Source organism: Carcharodon carcharias, chromosome 19 (assembly GCF_017639515.1).
Source record: "Carcharodon carcharias isolate sCarCar2 chromosome 19, sCarCar2.pri, whole genome shotgun sequence".
NCBI lineage: Eukaryota > Metazoa > Chordata > Chondrichthyes > Lamniformes > Lamnidae > Carcharodon > Carcharodon carcharias.
In genome coordinates, this window is record NC_054485.1 from 52506213 (window position 1) to 52529849 (window position 23637).

Sequence of the window (23637 nt, forward strand, 5' to 3'; positions counted from 1 at the left end):
AGCCAACACATCCATCCCTGTGATGCACTGTCTTCCAATGCCAATTGGAAAGCAAAAAGACTCATAACCCAATTGGATGATGCTTGACTGTCAACCAAATAGCCTTTCTCCCCCAACACTCATTTCAATATTTTTATATCTAGAAAAGTAAAATATTCAAATAAACAAAAAAAAGTATTTTTTAATGTCCTGGAGATTGATCTTCAATTTCTGGAGACTCCAGGCCAATCCTGGAGGGCGGGCAACCCAATGAAATCTGCCACTCAACATTGAATGTTTGAGGTGGGAGTTCAGCCACTAAGATGTCAAGCACAAGATTACTCTTGGAATTATAGTTGGCTCTTCCTTTAATTATCTTATCTCTACCATGCTTTTGTTTTCTCTTCAGGGTCAAAATACCTGTTTCATTCCTTTAAAACACTTGGATCATTGCCAGTGTTCATCTTCTTTGGTTGAGGGCAGATTGTTCCTCCTGCTCAGTCCTGGAACGAGGATTGCCAACAGTAAAGGGGAGATTAAAGATTAATCTCCTGCAGACTGCTGTGAGCAACCGCAGGAGAAAAATCACAGGGACAATAAAAAGTGTGATTCTTTTTACTATTCTCCAAACACTTCTGTCAATTAGTTACAAAAATATTGGAAATGGGAAGGGACTGTTTTGACTGGATGGGAGTGTTCGAGGTTATGTGGTGTGAACTCCAGGAATTCATCCAAGCAGAGTTAGCAACCTGGAGCACGGCAGATTGCAAGGCCCACAGCCTGGATAGAGTTTCCAGAAAGTTCTCTATATTGACTTAAACACTACACTGGTAACCTTTCTCTGAGATTGTCATAACCTCTTGGGTAGGTTTCTCCCCACATTTACCTCACACCCCGGATAGAGGCTGCGCTGAAAGTCCATGTGTAGATTCCGTTCTGTCAATAAAACAAATAACATTAGAGGCTGCTCAAACCATACAGATTAAAGACATTCATTAATTCAACTTCAATCTCCATTTCTGTTCTAATTCCCTACTTTGCAACTCTGTGGGGGGGGGGAAGGGGGCGATGCATTCCACCCTCGGCCCCAACCACATCCCAATTTCCCTATTTGGGATCTTTATTCGTGGTAGACTCTGGGCAGGATTCTCAGGGGACTTTCCGCTGCCACACCCAAGGAGATGGGAGGGTCATCAAAGGGTCCAGAGTGCTTCTGAGAATGAGGGATATCGATGACTGAAGGTCAAAACCTTTGATAGGTAAGAGCTCAAGAGGGAACAAGGTCCCTACTCGGCCAGTTAATCTGTAATTCTCAATAAGCATACCGAGCAAAAGTCTACCAACATCAGCTCCACTTGGTCCCCAGCATCTGGGGTGGGACTCCAGATACCCTCTGACCTTTGTGTCAAAAGTACAAGCCAGGTTTATGGACAATTTACTGCTTTGAGCACCAGTATCACTTCCTGACTGACACATGGTGTAATTCTCATAATTCACCAATATCCACACAAGACGTTTCTAGAAATGAGCAGTGAGCACTCGACACTGCTTCATTACGAGTGGAACAATTTGACTGTGATATTCAGATACCTTGTCATCGGGTGAGACATGCCACATGCTCACAGCCTTGTCCTTGTCACTGTCGCTCACGCTGAGGTGGGTTGGCTGGAAGACCTTTGTTGGCTCCAAGATAAGGACCTGTTGGTGAAAGTTAAGGTTGAGATTTCAAACAACCTGTTGGGGTCTCTCACTCACAAGGACACGGAACAAATTGTCAAATTGTTCGATATTCAGATTTGAAACATTGTCCAACCCGTGAGAGTTAACTTGGCCCAAATGAGGGATAAAACCTGGAATTATCCTGATTCCACATCAAAGTTAGACATGCTGCAAATGGGAGAGCCAAACCAGGGGTGTTTTTAACAGTGGGTTTAGGCAGAAATTCTCTGTACTGTGCAGTGTCCTCAGACAGTCCTATCTACAATGTACCTGGGCATGGTGCATACAGCCCACACAGCCTCTGCAGCATCAGCTCGTCGTGTGTACTAGGTGTTCAGCTCATTGCATGTTTTCTGCTGGTGGCATGTACACAGATGTTAGCATGTATCCAGGTATATCATGTTCCCAGCTGATAGTATGCTCCCATCTGGTAGTGTATACCCAGCTGGTAGCATGTACCCAGCTGGCAGTGTGTACCTAGTTGGTAACATGTACCCAACTTCTAGTATGTTCCTAGCTGGTGGCATGTACCCAGATGTTAGCATGTACCCAGATGGTATCATGTTCCCAGCTGATGGTATGTTCCTGGCTGGTAATGTGTACCCAGATGGTATTGTGTACCCATCTTGTAGCATGTTCCCAGCTGGTCGTATGCCTACACTATTCTCTCACCAGGAATTTATCCGTGGGCTCTTTGTCCCTGCAGATTGACAGTAAGAATTGCATCCAGAAGTCCACCAACTCTTGTTTGGCCAAAGGCTGCTCGCTGGTCTCTGGCTTGAAGCGCTTGTAGAGCAGGTAGGTCTCCATTGCTGACGCCAGGTACCTTGAGGAGAAAGGGACAGGCTGAGGAGTGGGAGGAGTCAAAACCACAAACCTAAAATAGGTTTTTATTAACCCATAAAACTCAGTGAATTTAGATGCTGAGCAAGGTGAGAGGCGCTGGGGAATGGAATTCAGGAAGCTAGTATTATCATCGAGGAATCCAAACTCAAAATACAGAGCGAGCCCCAGTGAGAGTCAGGTCAAGCTCAGATGCTGCCTACTGTACCAGTGTGAGGCATTTCCACTCAGTTGGCTAACTTGGTGTGTTCAATGGTGTATTGTGCAGGAGAATTTAGTTGGAATTGGGCTAGGTCGCACCAAACATCTTCCGTAAAAGTGTTACACCAACTCCCCTCCCCCATCTGATGGAGCACAGCCATTTTAACCCACAGCGCTGAATTCTTGGTCAAAGCACAGCACGGCTCATCAAACTTTTCACCCATTTGCAACAGGGATCTGACTGCTCAGTCTGGGGCCTGCCATATCTCCGCTTCTACCGGAGGCACTCATTCAGCTCGGGGTTCCAATTACACTTTAATTTTACACAAAGGCAGTTGTTAAATTGAGCAACTTTACTGGCAGAAAAGGGAAGCCCTGATGAAATTAAACATGCCATGACAAGGTTTTTTCAGTTCCGGCATGCAACCTGGAGTCCCAGGGGGTATAGCCATTTCCACACACACAAACATCTGCACACATACGCACACCAACATGTACACAAAGAGGAATACAGGGGTTGCAAACACGCCGTTGCCTCAAGCCTCCTCAGGTTACTTTCTTTCCTGGACGTGGGAAATGCTGGCTTGGCCACATTTACTGATCCAGTGCAGTACTGAGGAGGTGCTGCACTGCTGGAAGTGCCATTCTTTGAAGGGTTTTTTTAACCCATGGGCTTCACTGGCAAGGCCAGCATTTGTTGCCCATCCATAATTGCTTTTGAACTGAATGACTTGTGAGGCCATACAGAGGGCAGTCAGAATGAACCACATTGCTGTGGGTATGGAGTCACATGTAGGCCAGACCAGGTAAGGACGGCAGATTTCCTTCCCTAAAGGGCATGAGTGAACCAGATGTGTTTTTACAACAATCGATGATCGTTGTCATGGTCACCATTATCGAGACTAGCTTTCAATCACAGATTCATTCAGTGAATTTAAATTCCGCCAGCTGCCCTGGTGGGATTTGAATCAATGTCCTCAGGGTATTTGATCGGGCCCCTGGATTACTAGCCCAGTGACATTACCACTATGTTGCCATTAAACCAAGGGCAGTTTGCCTCTCAGGTGAACATAAAAAATCCCTCGGCACTATTTCAAAGAGCAGGTTCTGTCCGGTGTTGGGACTTGAACTGAGTCACACAGTGTGAAGGAGCCAGGAAGGTTACAAGACTAGATGGTGTAAGGGAGCAGAAGAAGCAGGAATAAATATCATTTCATGAGAAACTGAAAGATCAAACAGCTTCAAGGTGGATATTAAGTGCCACCACATTCCTTGATCAGTACATGTTAAAAGAAATATCTGCAAAAATGCTCCCACAAGAGACGGGGATTGAGGGGGTGGAACTTGATGAACCAATATTTATTTCAACTGGTTTGTAGATGGCACAGTGACAGTGAAACTGTGGGCTGAATAATAATAATAATAATAATAATAGAGGATGGGGGTGGGGGACGTGGACAGGTTGCATCCCCAACACAATCCTCCACACTGGAAGCAAAGTCAAGCTGACATGCTCCATGCTGACCCAACGCGCAACCAGAACGTGTTTCAGGGAGGCTAAGCAAGGGCCCAATGGGACTTCTACCCCTCATCAATGCATCAGTGGTAGCTGATAGGACTGCAGGAGAAGGAGGAAGAAGGCCCGTGGATCCCCAGAGCAGCTAAGTCCGGGGTATTGGGCAGGGAGGGTTTGGGTAGGTTGGGAGGAGGATGGAGGGAAGAGGAGGGTGGTGGGTTTAAGGCTATGGATGGGCAGGAAGGAAGGGGGGTGCTGTTCCATCTTAGTGGGGGCTGCCCCATGAACAGCTTGGGGCAGGCCCGAAGAGCGAACCCCCTTCCTTCCTGCACTTTGAAAAATTTCTTAAAGCAATTGGGCTGCCCAACTGCCCATGCCAAACATCTTATGGCCTGGGCAGCAGGAAGCCCCGCCCTCTGCAGCTGCTGGCCAATCAGATTAACTTGATAACAAGTGTAATTGACCCCTGGTTACTTATTTGAATATGTGCCGATTTTGGGATCCTGCCCACCCCCTGGGTTAAGGGGTGAGCTCAGGGGTGGGTGAGAAGGTGATGGGGTGGGTACCCACGGGAGGGTGGGTACCGACCCATGGGTACCCACCCCTATTTTACACGCCCCCTCTTCCCAAAATGCACCCAGTGGGGACATGTAAAATATAGCCCTGTCTCTCTGAAATACAGTGTGAGATTGCTGCAATCCTTTGAGATCCAAACGCTGACTCCGGACTTACCAGACAGGGGCATTCAGCCTGTACAGCTTCTCTGAGGCCTGAATGATCTTTGTTTGGTCGTTGAATAAGATGCTGGCGCCTAAGAAGAAGCCCACATCCCAGTAGAACTGCATCTTCTCCAGGCTTCCCTTCCGTCCCAGTAAGCTGCTCAGTTTCATACCTGCACAAACCCCCAAAACAATAGTTGCATTAGGACACAGGACCCAGGAAACATTTCTAACCTGTGCGGGAGTCAGTCCAAAGATGTCCACTTTGGCAATGGTTGGCTTTGAATTCCACACAAAGAAATGGCAAAAGTATCTGCACTCCGACTGTAAAATAGAACTATCAAGTAAGTCAGTTAAAAGGTTTGATCCTACTGATTACTATTCACTATGCAATCTCTATCAGAACATACTGCCGTGTAACATATCCAGAAATACTAAATATCCCCTCAAAAAATGTGTGGTTACATTATATTGGTCACGAATTTATTGAAAAGTAGGGGGAACAGAGCAAGACATGACGTTGTTAATGTACAAATGCAGCTTGTGGTGAGGAAGGGAAATCCAGTGAATTACCAACCATCAAATTTCTGGCTGATTTCCACCGCTCCAACATTAGCTTCACAAAACGGCATCTCGTACCTGACATCATTTTACATCTTGAGTGGGTCTCCACATTCTTTCATTGGGAGCCTCTTCCAGGGCCTGACTCACAGAAGAGGCAACAACGTCATGAGGGAAAGCTTTTTCACACAACAAGTGGTTAGGATCTGGAGAGCACTGCCTGAGAGTGTGGTAGAGGCAGGTTCAATCATGGTTTTCAAAAAGGAATTGCATAATTTTCTGAAGAGAAAAGAGAAAACTGCACGACTACAGGAAAATGGCTGGGAGTGGGACAAGGTGAATTGCACTTGCAAAGAGCCAGCAGAGACATGACGGGCTGAATGACCTTCTTCTGTGCTGTCACCATTCTATGGTTGAATATTATTGGGGATGGGAATGCAGGAGTTGAAGGCAAAATTGTGATTTTCAAGGTTTTTGCCTCTTGCCCCATCTTTCCTTGTCCAGCGGGGAGAAGGGGGCAGAGAATAAAATGGAGGGTTGTATGTCTGGACTTTGGATGCAGATATTTGGAACTGGCTGTACAATGCTTTATGCATTAATGAGGAATAGTACCAAATTGGAGAAAAATGAGGTAGTACCCCAAGCACAACATACTGCAAGTCTTGCTGGATAAAAGAGACGTGTCGAAGCTTTTCATCTTGCACTCATCAGGACATTTAGCAAGAATACCAATAAAAGAGGAAAACAACAATTAATACTGTATGTGAAGAGAGTGCTGATTGGTTGGCAAGTGTACCCTGATTGGTAGAGGCGTTATCCTCTCGCTCCCCCTTTTTCACTACCCCCCCACCCCAGTACCCTCCTACTCTCTCCCACCACTACCCGCTCTCCGCACTACCCTCCCCGCCTCCGGCCCCTATCAGCCCCCCAACTGGAGATCTTCGCTAAGGGCCAGCTGGAAACCAGAAGTGATGTTTCCAGCCGGTCCAACTACAGGTTTGAAATGCGCACAGGAACAGTGAGGACCATTGAAGCAAGGTGAGTACTGGAGAGGTTCGGTCTGAGTGGAGAGAGTTCGGCGGCAGCAGGGAGACAGGTGGTCGGGAGCTTAGGCAGAAGGGGAGAGAGAGGCCCCAGAACATCGGAAAAATGCAGGCCCCAGAGTTCGGTGGCATCGGTGGGGCCCAAGGCCTGGAGGCTGGAGGGAGGGAGAGAGTTTGGAGGCTGGAAGGAGGGAGGAAGAGAGTTTGGAGGCTGGAGGGAAGGAGGAATAGAGTTTGAAGGCTGGAGGGAAGGAGGGGACAGAGAGCCTTCTGAGGGTAGAGGGAGGGATTGATAAGCTGAGAGAAGATATAGAGTGGGGATAATGGAAGCATGCTTTTTGCAACTTGGGCGAAAAGGGCTTATTTTTGGCACTGATTTCTTAAATTAATACAATCGATGTCTCTAGGAGCCAAGAACAGCTGGTGCAGCGAAGTCTGTTTGAATCTGATTCCTGGGTGATAAACAAGTCTGTAGGGTTGGGTCAATTAAAGAGGGCATCAAAAAGTTTGATCCTAAGACACACCATGACTCATAGGTGTGTAAGGAAAGATGGGTCCATGCGAGTGTCGGTAGCTTGATTGACTATGGTTTGAGGGAAGAGAACTGGTTGCAGGGACGATGTCTTTTACGAGGCACAGATCCTTTTGCTTAGAGGTAAATCTCAATGAAAATGCAGAAACATTGCGCCCATGGCCGTTGCAAATTAATTGCATCTTTAGGATATGTTGAGGTTTTCTTTCTTTGTCTGCAGAGTCCCACGAAGGCCTCAAGGAGCAGGAGGAATCAACACAGATGCAAATCCCAAAGGCTTGGGACACGACTGTAGAGAGTGACACCGGTGCCAATTATGTGCCCCTCACAACCCTTCAAGCAAAGAGGGCATTGGAAGATGCTACTGCAACCAGGGTAAGGTGCAGCTCTCCACTCATTGTGTTTCAACGTCTTTGCTAATACTGTACTCTAGCAGACCTGCATGCATAATCATGTGCCTGAAAGCAAATACTGCAGGGAACTTGTGTGCTTGCTCATATCAAAAATGTCAACAACCTTGTTAACAACTAATTTCTTTTTCCTGATAGAAGGATAAGATTGCCTGAGCATATGCCAGCCAACGCAAGAAGCTGAGAAGCACCGAGCGACCAAGAGTAATAAAGCTAGTACTTCCAGGGCAGCAATGCAGCTGGAGGATTGCGCAGAACCTGCCCAGAACCAGGAAGAGCGACTAACTGTTCAGGGGCTGGAGGCAGAGAAGGCAGACCTGCAGCAGATTCCAGGATCAATCAAGGCCTCCAGGAAAGGTTGGAGCTTGAGCTATCGAGACTCAACTGCAGGCTCCAGGTCCAATTTTTCAGCACCTGCACGCACAGTAATATGTGTTTAGATAACTGCAACCCTTATGCAACAGCTATCTTAGTGCTAAGTCATTAATTATTACTCTTGCTTCATGTTGCAGCCCAAGGACCACAGTGATCACGTGTGGGGACACTGCAGCCCATGACCATGCCTTTTGGAGCAACAGGCCTGCACAGAATGAAGCTGCGCCTGTATTTATTTGCACAGTTGGGTAAGTACACGTGTGGCGGTCTTTACACTCCAGTAGATGGGAGGGTATTATTTTCTGAATGTTCCAAATAAAATCTGTGCCAGTTCACACACAAAGCATCCTTAAAAGTGATCGATATCTTCGGGGGTGATATATATACATCATCTTCATTCATGCAGTCTGGATATGCACTGTAATTTAGTCTGTATTACAGATCTTACACACAGAACACTGATATGTTCCATTTTCTTCCCCCCTCCTACAGGTTCCACTGCATGGACGGCTGGAGATCTGTGAGCAGCAGTTATTTTTCCACTCCTTTTGTTCCATTATTTTTCGCTATTTGTTTAACTTTAACGGTTTGAGTGAGTCAAAGCTGATGTTTTCCTTTTCCTTCCCCATCTGCAGCATGCTTCAGTCATCATTTGAAGAAGGGGTTGTGTGAGGATGAGGTTTCAAAGGAGCAAAGCAAGCCAATCAGTTATATAACAGATAATAATGGATCTGAACTGTGAGCAAGTTTAACCTGGAACCAATCTGCGTTTTGATATGAGTTATTTGTGATTTCTCACTTTTTTTCCAGGAATAAAGTTGTTGACCCTTTAATGAAACCTTCATTCTGAGGGGGGTTTTTTTGCCTGCGATCAATGAGGAATTTTAATTTTGTATGCTTGGCATTTTTCACAATAAAATTTGCACAGTTCTTACACATACTTTTTTATTTTTAGTGTTTTGTCTGATCTGAAAATTTGCAGAATCCTACTTATTAATCTTGAGCATTTCCATCCAAAAAATACACATTGGAAGGGGGAGTTAATGACATCAGTTGATGCTCACCAGCAATAAAAATGATAAATAAATACACGCAACAATAAATCTAAGCGCAATATAAAGCACAGCGGATAAATTGGATAAATAACCAGTTCGTACCAGTAGTAGCCAAATCAGCAGTACAATTGTACCTTAACTGACAATTTCTACTGGAGCGCCAGTTCTGAGCTGTTCTCATTTCCCCATTCAGAACTGGTTCCAGCTGGTACCCGTATTAATGGAACTTCCTCCTGGGGATTACTTAGCAAGTGTTACCCAATCGTGGAATCATATCGAATGTTGGACACTATGTTTTGAGTTTTGTAAGCATGGGCTGGTTGGGTAGGGTCTTGCGAACAATGGATGGGATGTGTTGTTTGATATGATCCACCAGTCTTTGGGATGTACAGCCTACGTACCTGATGCTGAAATTCATGTACTGCATTACTCAAATGCTGGAAACAATCAGCAGCTCAGGCAGCATTTGGGAGAGGGAGAAACAGAGGTAACATTTCAGGTCGATGACACTTCATCAGAAAAATTAGAAATATAATAGATTTTAAACAGATGAAATGGGGGAGGACGAGGGAAAAAAACAAAATGAAGGACCTTTGGTCGGGTGGGACAGGGGAGATTAAATGAAACAAGAGTTGGTGATGCAAGGCCAAAGGGAGTGGTAATGGGACAAGTAAAGAAACAAAAGATTCAAAAGAAAAAAGTTCTCATCTCCATCTTAAATGGAAAATCCTTATTTCTAAACTGAAAAGGTTCTGGTATCATTCTTGTAAACATTTTTTGCATCTTTTAACCAAGGTCCCATTACCCCGAAGGAGAAACCAGTAAAACCTCGGAAATGGCTGGTCCTGATCTGAACTGGTCCTGTCTTAAAATAGAACTCCAGTATTGACCACTACAAGTCATTTCCAAGTTTTACTGGCTTTTCATTCTGGGGTATCCTTTCTGTAATCCAGAGACATATTTAAACAGAATAAACAAGTCTGGAACAGTATATTAAGGTAAACCATGGCAGTCACAAAGGAGCAGAAGTTTAAACTGATGAAAAGTGAATTGATGTCTGGAGAAGTTTCTTCACTCAAGAGTAATGAATGCTTCAGATACACATGTAGGTAGGGTAATGGAGCAGAAACACTCTAGGAGGGGTAATTTGGGCTAAGCAAATAATTCTTTGTGAAGAGATGAGCTCAAATGAGCTATGTAGCCTTTTCACATCATATTTATCTTGGGATCAAGTAACATTTATAATATGGGTACAAACTATCTCAATGTATACTTCATTTTGAACTGTGCAAACACTTTAACGCGTCCCAGTTAAAATAACATCTTAACAGCAGCGTAGCACATGCAAACAGTTGAAAATGCTACAGAATTGTTGATCATGCAATTATGTCAGGTTTTTATGGTCGAATCAACACCAACATGAAATCGGAAATTGAAACCTACTTTATGAGGAGAGATGTTGGGTTTACTGCAGAATAATGCTAATGGACCTTGTGCACTTGGGTGTACAGCTAACAGCAGTGGAAATATGTGGTCTATTTGCAGACTGTGGCGCCCTAATTGAAACATATAAAAAAATCATTCTTGGGGTGTGGCTCTGTTGGCAAGGCTAGCATTTATTGCTCATTTCTAGCTGCCAAATGAGTTGCTAAAACTGAGTGGATGCAAATTTGATTTCAATGGAAATGAAAAGAGGAGAGATGTATAATGGATAAAGCCTCCTTTACACTATTGCCCTCAGCCAAAATTGCCCCACTGTTACCCCGACTGCTAGGCTGCTTCAAGGACAGCCATGTTGGAGTGGGACTGGAGTTACAGATCAGGTAAGAACATTAGGCCTCCCTCCTTAAAGGACATTAGTGTAACAGGTAAATTTGAATTGAAAGGGTTTTAAAGAAGATCCTACTTTATAAAAGAACACAGTTCAAAAGTGATATTAGATAGGCTCAGTTGAAAAGCTGTCATTGGTGCTGTCATGGTAGGCTTCTTTCTGTCATTTCTGGTTCTATTACAATACTCAATATAATCCCCATAGTGCACAAAAGGTGTAGGTTTCAGATGGAGTGTACAGGGGCTCACTTTACAGGTTACAGGCAAGTAACTACATTGCAGACCCATCAACAGCAGTGGTGGAATGTGAGTGAAAAGCTGGGATTACAGTAGGGTGCAAGGTCCACTTATGTATCTATTGCATAGAATTTACAGCACAGTAATGGTTCAAATAGTCTGTGCTCATTCCACATGAGCCTCATTTTACCCAATTAGCATATTATTCTATTCTTGTCTCCTCAAGTTATATCTAGCTTCCCCGGTTATGTTGACAGTACCCAGAGTAATTACTGTAAGGTTCATCTGTAGTTCTGTACAATCTTTCTCACAACAGAAAATTGCCTGCAAGAAATGGACCAGAAATCCATTTAATTATCCACTAATATCACACAAGTGTCAGGTTTAGTAATTCTCAGGCTAAATGTTACAATTGTGAGGTTTATAGGGTTTTTACATTTTAAGACTATATCTTTTGCTTTATAAGAATATCATAGTTTGGGACTCTAGCTTCAAATAGAGGGTAAATGAAAGGACATTTAAAACAACATGTGCTGAGTCTGCCTGACAGTAAGCCTGGATGGTTTAATTGTTAAGACATCAGAAGAAGACTCACATTTGTTTTATTGAGAGGGATGTGCAAGATAATTACACATTGGGACAATGACAACTGTTTCTAAGTCTACAATGAATAGCCCCCGAGTCACCAAAGTCCCAAAAAGGTGTTGTCAATATCAAGTTGTAAACAGTTGTGCCATAACTAACTCTTTACTTAAAGGATATAAGGAAGTCAGGATCAAGGATAACTGATTAACATTTCGACTTGGATACAGGGGTATGTTTCCCATTGCCATGGAGAAGAGTGTAGTGGGAGCCATTTTGAGATCAGGTTACAGACTTCCCCGGAAATGCAGAAATATCACAGAAAAGAAGGCAGATGCAGGTTTTCTCTCACATGGTCTGCAGCCAACTGAGAAGTAGAGAGCAAGGAATAAAATCAGCCAGACTGCATGGTAAGCAGAGAAAATTGATTCTATTGTTCACCACGCAGAACGCAGGTGGGAGCTTGTGCTCAGTATGAAAACTGAGTTCATTAGGGTTTCAAAAGGTTGGAAGATTTGTCTAGCTTGGAGCTAGAGGAAGAAATTTATAATATTATCCTCAAAGTGAAAGATAATCCTGGGATTAGAAGTTACCTGGCTAGGAAAAGTAAAAGGAAGCAACCCGTTTGGAAGCTGGGAGTGTAACTCAGGTACTGTAGAGCACTGTGTTTTGCCAATACCCATCCTGATATTGATTCAAATAGCATCCCAGAAACAGCCTTTGTTTTTATGTTAAAATAATTTAAAAAACAAAATCAGCATCTACTTTTTAAGACCGATAATGGTGAAAAAAGCTCTAATATAGGTCATGCATTATTAAACACTGCTGTCCAATAGAGATGATTCATGCAGTAAACATAACCTATTTTTCGAAGTTCAGGTGAGGTATCAAATTGATGTTCTGCTGCCATGAGGAACACAGCGACATTAATCCCCGAGTGCAGTGTGGGTTCATGCTCAAATGCCTTCCCATACCTGCAGAGAGAGAGAATTGCAAATTATACAGCCATGAAGCTATGTTCTGTTACTGATGGTTACTGATGTGACCTGGTCTGTGTTACTGGAATATCAGTGCTCTTAATTATTGAACAGTCACTGCTTGGTGTTACTGGGCAGTCAGTTGTTACGAAACAGCCAATGGTAAATGCTGAGTTGTTCAAATCCCCAAAGGAAACTTCAAACAACTGTCACAACTAATTTTAAATTTGTATAAATTTTGAGATGTATGCCTTGAATTCAATAGTAATAAGACCAGCAAGTCTTATAGGTTTTTTATAAAATTGAATTATTAATAAGAGAAATTATTTTAAACACATACATAGATCTACATATCACTACTATGATAACTTTTAAATCCCCTAAACAATCTAATTCCCAGTTCCACTTTTGTTAAGGCAACGGTAAGACGCATAGACCAGAATCTTCAGGTCGGCGTGTGGGGGCGGGCCCTGCTCACTGACACATAAAATGATGCACGGTGAAATCAATGTGTGTTGTTCAGATCTTCAGTTCGGCGGGCACGCACCTGCCGAACTGTCAAAGGCCTATTAAGGCCATTTAAATTCCAATTAAAATAATTAACTGAGCTGCCCATCCAACTGAAGGTTGACGGGCAGGAAAAGAGCTCAGGCGGCCTTCGCATTTTTCATGGAACCTCATCCATGGGCGGGATGAGGTTTCATGAAGGTTTTTAAACTTTAATAAAAAATGTTAATAAAATTCATGGGCATGTCCCAACTCATGTGGCACTATCACATGGAGGGACATGTCTTAAAAAATTATTTTTTCCTTTATTTAAATTTTAAAAAATCAAAGTAATCTCCCCAAGGCAGCGCGAAAGAGAGCAGGCCCCGACTCAGCTTATACCCTCTGTCCGCAGATGGAGCACTCGGTGCTTCCAGGTGCATGTCACGCTGGGCGGGCCTTAAATGGCCCGCCTACATAAAACAGTGGCGTGCAGCAAATCGCGGGTGGTGAACTGCTGCACGCCTGCCAGTGCCTGCGCCCGCTCCCACCCAACCCCCCCCCCCCCCGAAGGGCAGAAAATTTTCCCTATAGATTTTAAAAGACCCAGGCAAAGAAACATGATACCCTTAACAAGTCGCATTCAAAGTGAGTTCACTTCACTTCAGTCCCTGGAGACAGCAGCTTAAGGCATAAATGCTGAAGGCTCTTTCACGCTTGTAAGATCTCAAAAATGCCTCCCTGACACACAGCCTTTGATCCTTGATACATATTTTCCCCATTGAATGCAAATACCCATTGTTTCACTATGTCTTTGGACTTTATCTCCCTGGTAATAAATCCCTCTCATAGTACTAAGTTTTACCAGTAATCTTTGGGGAAAATAAGCACAATGTTTCTAAACTTCACCTTGTCTGGTGACACATTTCACCCCTCATTTGAAAACAATCTAGCCTGGATTATTTCAAAATGCAGATGTTCCCATGACACCTATGTTTTTAAACTTCCCCATGTTTACTTAATTAACATTTCAAACCTAACCTCTCTTCTGAGATAAAAGCACCCAGTCAAATTCAATTAAGTCTCACACACAAAGAGACAAATATAGACACATCCCAGTATTACTCTATTTTATAATAAATTCCAATAACATTATGAGAATTATTATATCTTCTTGACATAGTGGTATCGTATAGTCAGTGTTCAGTGTTGCTGGACAGTCAGTGTTACTGGACAGTCAGTGCTCGGTGTAACTATACAGTCAATGTTACTGTATCTTTTGGTTTATAAGAATATTACAGTAGTTTATAAGAATATTGTAGTTTCAAATGGAGGGTGAATGAAAGGACTTTTAAAATGACATGTGCTGAGTCTGGCTGAGAGTAAGCCTGGATGGTTTAATTGTTAGACATCAGAAGAAGACTCAGTTTGTTTCAATGAGAGTGAGGTGCAAGATAATTACATATGAGACAATGATAACTGTTTCTAAGTCTACAATGAAGAGTCTCTGAGTCACCAAGTCCCAGAAAGGTGTTGTCAATATCAAATTGTAAACAGTTGTGCCATAACTAACTCTTTACTTAAAAGGTGAAAGGAAGTCAGGATCAAAGATAACTGGTTAACCGGATAGTGTTACCGGACATTCAGTGCTCGGTGTTACTGGCCAGTCAATGCTGCTGAGCAGTCAGTGCTCAGTGTTACTGGACATTCAGAGTTACTGGCCAGTCAGTGCTGCTGGGCAGTCAGTGCTCAGTGTTACTGGACATTCAGCGCTCGGTGTTGCTGGACAGTCAGTGCTCGGTGTTGCTGGACAGTCAGTGCTCGGTATTGCTGGACAGTCATGCTCAGTGCTGCTGGACAGTCAGTGCTCAGCGCTGCTGGGCAGTCACTGGTCAGCATTGCTGGGCAGTCAGTGCTGCTGGGCAGTCAGTGCTCAGTGTTACTGAACAGTCAGTGTTACTGGGCAGTCGGTGTTTGGTGTCACTGGACATTCAGTGCTCAGTGCCGCTGGACAGTAAGTGCTCAGCGCTGCTGGACAGCCAGTGCTCAGCGCTGCTGGACAGCCAGTGCTCAGTGCTGCTGGACAGCCAATGGTCAGCATTGCAGGGCAGTCAGTGCTGCTGGGCAGCCAGTGCTTGGTGTTACTGGACATTCAGTGCTCAGTGTTACTGAACAGTCAGTGTTACTGGGCAGTCGGCGCTTAGTGTCACTGGACATTCAGTGTCACTGGACATTCAGTGCTCAGTGTCGCTGGACAGTCAGTGTTTAGTACTGCTGGGCAGTCAGTGCTCAGTGTCAATGGACATTCAGTGTCACTTGACATTCAGTGCTCAGTGGCGCTAGACAGTCAGTGCTCAGTGTCGCTGGACAGTCAGTGCTCAGAGTCGCTGGACAGTCAGTGATCAGTGTCACTGGACATTCAGTGTTCAGTACTGCTGGGCAGTCAGTGCTCAATGTCACTGGACATTCAGTGTTCAGTACTGCTGGGCAGTGAGTGCTCAGTGTCAATGGACATTCAGTGTTCAGTACTGCTGGGCAGTCAGTGCTCAGTGTCAATGGACATTCAGTGTCACTTGACATTCAGTGCTCAGTGTCGCTGGACAGTCAGTGGTCAGTGTCGCTGGACAGTCAGTGCTCAGTGTCACTGGACATTCAGTGTTCAGTACTGCTGGGCAGTCAGTGCTCAATGTCACTGGACATTCAGTGTTCAGTACTGCTGGGCAGTCAGTGCTCAGTGTCAATGGACATTCAGTGTTCAGTACTGCTGGGCAGTCAGTGCTCAGTGTCAATGGACATTCAGTGCTCAGTGTCGCTGGACAGTCAGTGGTCAGCGCTGCTGGACAGTCAGTGGTCAGCACTGCAGGACATTCAGTGGTCAGCGCTGCTGGACAGTCAGTGGTCAGCGCTGCTGGACAGTCAGTGGTCAGCACTGCAGGACATTCAGTGGTCAGTGCTGCTGGGCAGTCAGTTCTCAGTGTTACTGGACATTCAGTGCTTGGTGTTACTGGACAGTCAGTGTTACTGGACATTCAGTGCTCAGTGTCGCTGGGCGGTAGGTGTTCAGTGTCACTGGGCGGTCGGTGCTCAGTGTCGGTGTGCGGTCGGTGCTCAGTGTCTCTGGGCGGTCGGTGCTCAGTGTCGCTGGGCGGTCGGTGCTCAGTGTCGCTGTGCGGTCGGTGCTCTGTGTCGCTGGGCGGTCGGTGCCCTGTGTCGCTGGGCGGTCGGTGCTCTGTGTCGCTGGGCGGTCGGTGCTCAGTGTCGCTGGGCGGTCGGTGCTCAGTGTCGCTGGGCGGTCGGTGCTCAGTGTCGCTGGGCGGTCGGTGCTCAGTGTCGCTGGGCGGTCGGTGCTCAGTGTCGCTGGGCGGTCGGTGCTCAGTGTCGCTGGGCGGTCGGTGCTCAGTGTCGCTGGGCGGTCGGTGCTCATTGTCACTGGACGGTCAGTGCTCGGTGTTATTGGACAGTCAATGCTAGGTGTTACTAGACAGACACTGCTCAGTGATACTGGACAGTCAGTGCTCGGTGTTACTGGACAGTCAGTGCTCAGTGTTTCTGGATTGTCAGTGCTCAGCGCTGCTGTACAGTCTGTGGTCAGCATTGCTGGACAGTCAGTGCAGCTGGGCAGCCAGTGCTCGGTGTTACTGGACATTCAGTGCTCAGTGTTACTGAACAGTCAGTGTTACTGGGCAGTCGGTGCTTAGTGTCACTGGACATTCAGTGTCACTGGACATTCAGTGCTCAGTGTCAATGGACATTCAGTGTTCAATACTACTGGGCAGTCAGTGCTCAGTGTCAATGGACATTCAGTGTCACTAGACATTCAGTGCTCAGTGTCGCTGGACAGTCAGTGCTCAGTGTCACTGGACATTCGGTGTTCAATACTGCTGGGCAGTCAGTGCACAGTGTCAATGGACATTCAGTGTCACTAGACATTCAGTGCTCAGTGTCGCTGGACATTCAGTGCTCAGCACTGCTGGACAGTCAGTGGTCAGTGCTGCTGGACAGTTAGTGGTCAGCGCTGCTGGACAGTTAGTGTTGCTGGACAGTCAGTGTTGCTGGACAGTCAGTACTCAGTATTACTGGGCTATCAGTGCATGGTGTTACTGAATATTCAGTGCTTGGTGTTACTGGACAGTCAGTGCTCAGTGTTCTAGACAGTCAGTGCTCAGTGTTCTAGACAGTCAGTGCTATTGGACAGTCAGTGCTCAGCGTTGCTGGGCAGTCAGTGTTACTGGGCAGTCAGTGCTGTTGGACAGTCAGTGCTCAGCGTTGCTGGGCAGTCAGTGTTACTGGGCAGTCAGTGCTGCTGGACAGTCAGTGCTCGGTGTTACTAGGAAGTCAGTGTTGCTGGGCAGTCAGTGCTCGGTGTTACTGAACATTCAGTGCTCGGTGTTACTGGACAGCCAGTGCTCGGTGTTACTGGACAGCCAGTGCTCGGTGTTACTGGACAGCCAGTGCTGAGTCTTACTGGACAGTCAGTGCTGAGTGTTACTGGACAGCCAGTGCTGAGTGTTACTGGCCAGTCAGTGCTGCTGGGCAGTGAGTGCTCAGTGTTACTGGACATTCAGCGCTCGGTGTTGCTGGACAGTCAGTGCTCAGTGTTGCTGGACTGTCATGCTCAGTGTTGCTGGACAGTCAGTGTTACTGGGCAGTCGGTGCTTAGTGTCACTGGACATTCAGTGTCACTGGACATTAAGTGCTCAGTGTCACTGGACAGTCAGTGCTCAGTGTCGCTGGACAGTCAGTGCTCAGTGTCACTGGACATTTAGTGTTCAGTACTGCTGGGCAGTCAGTGCTCAGTGTCACTGGACATTCAGTGTTCAGTACTGCTGGGCAGTCAGAGCTCAGTGTCACTGGACATTCAGTGTTCAGTACTGCTGGGCAGTCAGTGCTCAGTGTCAATGGACATTCAGTGTCACTTGACATTCAGTGCTCAGTGTCGCTGGACAGTCAGTGGTCAGCGCTGCTGGGCAGTCAGTGCTCAGCGCTGCTGGACATTCAGTGGTTAGCATTGCTGGGCAGTCAGTGCTGCAGGGCAGTCAGGTCTCGGAGTTACTGGACATTCAGTGCTTGGTGTTACTGGACAGTCAGTGTTACTGGACATTCAGTGCTCAGTGTCGCTGTGCGGTCGGTGCTCAGTGTCACTGGGCGGTCGGTGTTCAGTGTCGCTAGGCAGTCGGTGTTCAGTGTCGCTGGGCGGTCGGTGTTCAGTGTCGCTGGGCGGTCGGTGTTCAGTGTCGCTGGGCGGTCGGTGCTCAGTGTCGCTGGGCGGTCGGTGTTCAGTGTCTCTGGGCGGTCGGTGCTCAGTGTCGCTGGGCGCTCGGTGCTCAGTGTCGCTGGGCGGTCGGTGCTCAGTGTCGCTGGGCGGTCGCTGTTCAGTGTCTCTGGGCGGTCGGTGCTCAGTGTCGCTGGGCGCTCGGTGCTCAGTGTCGCTGGGCGGTCGGTACTCAGTGTCCCTGGGCGGTCGGTGCTCAGTGTCGCTGGGCGGTCGGTGCTCAATGTCGCTGGGCGGTCGGTGCTCTGTGTCGCTGGGCGGTCGGTGCTCAGTGTCGCTGGGCGGTCGGTGTTCAGTGTCGCTGGGCGGCCGGTGCTCAGTGTCGCTGGGCGGTCGGTGCTCAGTGTCGCTGGGCGGTCCGTGTTCAGTGTCGCTGGGCGGTCGGTGCTCAGTGTCGCTGCGCGGTCGGTGCTCAGTGCCGCTGGGCGGTCGGTGCTCAGTGTCGCTGGGCGGTCGGTGCACAGTGTCGCTGGGCGGTCGGTGCTCAGTGTCGCTGGGCGGTCGGTGCTCTGTGTCGCTGGGCGGTCGGTGCTCAGGGTCGCTGTGCGGTCGGTGTTGAGTGTCGCTGGGCGGTCGGTGCTCAGTGTCGCTGGGCGGTCGGTGCTCAGTGTCGCTGGGCGGTCGGTGCTCAGTGTCGCTGGGCGGTCGGTGCTCAGTGTCGCTGGGCGGTCGGTGTTCAGTGTCACTGGGCGGTCGGTGCTCAGTGTCGCTGGGCGGTCGGTGCTCAGTGTCGCTGGGCGGTCGGTGCTCAGTGTCCCTGGGCGGTCGGTGCTCAGTGTCACTGGACAGTCAGTGCTCGGTGTTATTGGACAGTCAATGCTCGGTGTTTCTAGACAGTCAGTGCTCAGCGCTGCTGTACAGTCAGTGGTCAGCATTGCTGGACAGTCAGTGCAGCTGGGCAGCCAGTGCTCGGTGTTACTGGACATTCAGTGCTCAGTGTTACTGAACAGTCAGTGTTACTGGGCAGTCAGTGCTTAGTGTCACTGGACATTCAGTGTCACTGGACATTCAGTGCTCAGTGTCGCTGGACATTCAGTGTTCAATACTACTGGGCAGACAGTGCTCAGTGTCAATGGACATTCAGTGTCACTAGACATTCAGTGCTCAGTGTCGCTGGACAGTCAGTGCTCAGTGTCACTGGACATTCAGTGTTCAGTACTGCTGGGCAGTCAGTGCTCAGTGTCATTGGACATTCAGTGTTCAGTACTGCTGGGCAGTCAGTGCTCAGTGTCACTGGATATTCAGTGTTCAGTACTGCTGGGCAGTCAGTGCTCAGTGTCACTGGACATTCAGTGTTCAGTACTGCTAGGCAGTCGGTGCTCAGTGTCAATGGACATTCAGTGTCACTTGACATTAAGTGCTCTGTGACGCTGGACAGTCAGTGGTCAGCACTGCTGGGCAGTCAGTGGTCAGCACTGCAGGACATTCAGTGGTCAGCGCTGCTGGACAGTCAGTGGTTAGCATTGCTGGGCAGTCAGTGTTGCTGTGCAGTCAGTTCTCTGTGTTACTGGACATTCAGCGCTTGGTGTTACTGGACAGTCAGTGTTACTGGACATTCAGTGCTCAGTGTCACTGGGCGGTCGGTGCTCAGTGTCGCTGGGCGCTCGATGCTCAGTGTCGCTGGGCGGTCGGTGTTCAGTGTCGCTGGGCGGTCGGTGCTCAGTGTCGCTGGGCGGTCGGTGCTCAGTGTCGCTGGGCGGTCGGTGTTCAGTGTCGCTGGGCGGTCGGTGTTCAGTGTCGCTGTGCGGTCGGTGCTCAGTGTCGCTGGGCGGTGGGTGTTCAGTGTCGCTGGGCGGTCGGTGCTCAGTGTCGCTGGGCTGTCGGTGTTCACTGTCGCTGGGCGGTCGGTGTTCAGTGTCGCTGGGCGGTCGGTGTTCAGTGTCGCTGGGCGGTCGGTGCTCTGTGTCGCTGAGCGGTCGGTGTTCAGTGTCGCTGGGCGGTCGGTGCTCAATGTCGCTGGGCGGTTGGTGCTCAGTGTCGCTGGGCGGTCGGTGCTCAGTGTCGCTGGGCGGTCGGTGCTCAGTGTCGCTGGGCGGTCGGTGCTCAGTGTCGCTGGGCGGTCGGTGCTCTGTGTCGCTGGGCGGTCGGTGCTCAGTGTCGCTGGGCGGTCGGTGTTCAGTGTCGCTGGGCGGTCGGTGCTCAGTGTCGCTGGGCGGTCGGTGCTCAGTGTCGCTGGGCGGTCGGTGTTCAGTGTCGCTGGGCGGTCGATGCTCAGTATCGCTGGGCGGTCGGTGCTCTGTTTCGCTGGGCGGTCGGTGCTCAGTGTCGCTGGGCGGTCGGTGTTCAGTGTCGCTGTGCGGTCGGTGCTCAGTGTCGCTGTGCGGTCGGTGCTCAGTGTCGTTGGCAGTCGGTGCTCAGTGTCGCTGGGCGGTCGGTGCTCAGTGTCGCTGGGCGGTGGGTGCTCACTGTCGCTGGGCGGTCGGTGCTCTGTGTCTCTGGGCGGTCGGTGCTCATTGTCGCTGGGCGGTCGGTGCTCAGTGTCGCTGGGCGGTCGGTGCTCAGTGTCGCTGGGCGGTCGGTGTTCAGTGTCTCTGGGCGGTCGGTGCTCAGTGTCGCTGTGCGGTCGGTGTTCAGTGTCGCTGTGCGGTCGGTGCTCAGTGTCGCTGGGCGGTCGGCGCTCAGTGTCGCCGGGTGGTCGGTGCTCAGTGTCGCCGGGCGGTCGGTGCTCAGTGTTGCCGGGCGGTCGGTGCTCAGTGTCGCTGGGCGGTCGGTTTTCAGTGTCGCCGGGCGGTCGGAGTTCAGTGTCGCTGGGCGGTCGGTGTTCAGTGCCTCTGGGCGGTCGGTGCTCAGTGTCGCTGGGCGGTCGGTGCTCAGTGTCGCTGGGCGGTCGGTGCTCTGTGTCGCTGGGCGGTCGGTGCTCATTGTCGCTGGGCGGTCGGTGCTCAGTGTCGCTGGGCGGTCGGTGCTCAGTGTCGCTGGGCGGTCGGTGTTCAGTACCTCTGGGCGGTCGGTGCTCAGTGTCGCTGGGCGGTCGGCGCTCAGTGTTGCCGGGTGGTCGGTGCTCAGTGTCGCCGGGCGGTCGGTGCTCAGTGTTGCCGGGCGGTCGGTGCTCAGTGTCGCTGGGCGGTCGGTTTTCAGTGTCGCCGGGCGGTCGGAGTTCAGTGTCGCTGGGCGGTCGGTGTTCAGTGCCTCTGGGCGGTCGGTGCTCAGTGTCGCTGGGCGGTCGGTGCTCTGTGTCGCTGGGCGGTCGGTGCTCATTGTCGCTGGGCGGTCGGTGCTCAGTGTCGCTGGGCGGTCGGTGCTCAGTGTCGCTGGGCGGTCGGTGTTCAGTACCTCTGGGCGGTCGGTGCTCAGTGTCGCTGGGCGGTCGGTGCTCAGTGTCGCTGGGCGGTCGGTGCTCAGTGTCGCTGTGCGGTCGGTGTTCACTGTCGCTGTGCGGTTGGTGCTCAGTGTCGCTGGGCGGTCGGCGCTCAGTGTCGCCGGGTGGTCGGTGCTCAGTGTCGCCGGGCGGTCGGTGCTCAGTGTTGACGGGCGGTCGGTGCTCAGTGTCGCTGGGCGGTCGGTGCTCAGTGTCGCCGGGCGGTCGGTGTTCAGTGTCGCTGGGCGGTCGGTGCTCAGTGTCGCTGGGCGGTCGGTGCTCAGTGTCGCTGGGCGGTCGGTGCTCAGTGTCGCTGGGCGGTCGGTGCTCAGTGTCGCTGGGCGGTCGGTGCTCAGTGTCGCTGGGCGGTCGGTGTTCAGTGCCTCTGGGCGGTCGGTGCTCAGTGTCGCTGGGCGGTCGGTGCTCAGTGTCGCTGGGCGGTCGGTGCTCAGTGTCGCTGGGCGGTCGGTGCTCAGTGTCGCTGGGCGGTCGGTGCTCAGTGTCGCTGGGCGGTCGGTGCTCAGTGTCTCTGGGCGGTCGGTGCTCAGTGTCACTGGACGGTCAGTGCTCGGTGTTATTGGACAGTCAATGCTAGGTGTTACTAGACAGACACTGCTCAGTGATACTGGACAGTCAGTGCTCGGTGTTACTGGACAGTCAGTGCTCAGTGTTTCTGGATTCTCAGTGCTCAGCGCTGCTGTACAGTCTGTGGTCAGCATTGCTGGACAGTCAGTGCTGCTGGGCAGCCAGTGCTCGGTGTTACTGGACATTCAGTGCTCAGTGTTACTGAACAGTCAGTGTTACTGGGCAGTCGGTGCTTAGTGTCACTGGACATTCAGTGTCACTGGACATTCAGTGCTTAGTGTCAATGGACATTCAGTGTTCAATACTACTGGGCAGTCAGTGCTCAGTGTCAATGGACATTCAGTGTCACTAGACATTCAGTGCTCAGTGTCGCTGGACAGTCAGTGCTCAATGTCACTGGACATTCAGTGTTCAATACTGCTGGGCAGTCAGTGCACAGTGTCAATGGACATTCAGTGTCACTAGACATTCAGTGCTCAGTGTCGCTGGACATTCAGTGCTCAGCGCTGCTGGACAGTCAGTGGTCAGTGCTGCTGGACAGTTAGTGGTCAGCGCTGCTGGACAGTTAGTGTTGCTGGACAGTCAGTGTTGCTGGACAGTCAGTACTCAGTATTACTGGGCAATCAGTGCATGGTGTTACTGAATATTCAGTGCTTGGTGTTACTGGACAGTCAGTGCTCGGTGTTTCTGGACAGTCAGTGCTCAGTGTTCTAGACAGTCAGTGCTCAGTGTTCTAGACAGTCAGTGCTGTTGGACAGTCAGTGCACAGTGTTGCTGGGCAGTCAGTGTTACAGGGCAGTCAGTGCTGTTGGACAGTCAGTGCTCGGTGTTACTAGGAAGTCAGTGTTGCTGGGCAGTCAGTGGTCGGTGTTACTGAACATTCAGTGCTCGGTGTTACTGGACAGCCAGTGCTCGGTGTTACTGGACAGCCAGTGCTCGGTGATACTGGACAGCCAGTGCTCGGTGTTACTGGACAGCCAGTGCTGAGTGTTACTGGACAGTCAGTGCTGAGTGTTACTGGACAGTCAGTGCTGAGTGTTACTGGACAGTCAGTGCTGATTGTTACTGCACAGTCAGTGCTGAGTGTTACTGGCCAGTCAGTGCTGCTGGGCAGTGAGTGCTCAGTGTTACTGGACATTCAGCGCCCGGTGTTGCTGGACAGTCAGTGCTCGGTGTTGCTGGACTGTCATGCTCAGTGTTGCTGGACAGTCAGTGTTCCTGGGCAGTCGGTGCTTAGTGTCACTGGACATTCAGTGTCACTGGACATTAAGTGCTCAGTGTCACTGGACAGTCAGTGCTCAGTGTCGCTGGACAGTCAGTGCTCAGTGTCACTGGACATTTTGTGTTCAGTACTGCTGGGCAGTCAGTGCTCAGTGTCACTGGACATTCAGTGTTCAGTACTGCTGGGCAGTCAGTG

The 23637-nt window shown here is 49.4% G+C and overlaps 1 protein-coding gene across 3 annotated transcripts in view; it reads right to left on the reverse strand.

Moving 5' to 3' along the window:
• The window catches only part of LOC121291737 (mitogen-activated protein kinase kinase kinase 5-like), a 264733-nt gene that overhangs the window by 100114 nt on the left and 140982 nt on the right, over positions 1-23637 (reverse strand). For all 3 annotated transcript variants that reach the window (XM_041213244.1, XM_041213246.1, XM_041213245.1), the window contains 5 exons: positions 12464-12576; positions 4991-5150; positions 2371-2524; positions 1570-1677; positions 866-915 (listed from right to left, as the gene is read on the reverse strand). In XM_041213244.1, coding sequence (XP_041069178.1) covers positions 866-915; positions 1570-1677; positions 2371-2524; positions 4991-5150; positions 12464-12576 — 585 coding nt within the window. The remainder of the gene's footprint in view (positions 1-865; positions 916-1569; positions 1678-2370; positions 2525-4990; positions 5151-12463; positions 12577-23637) is intronic.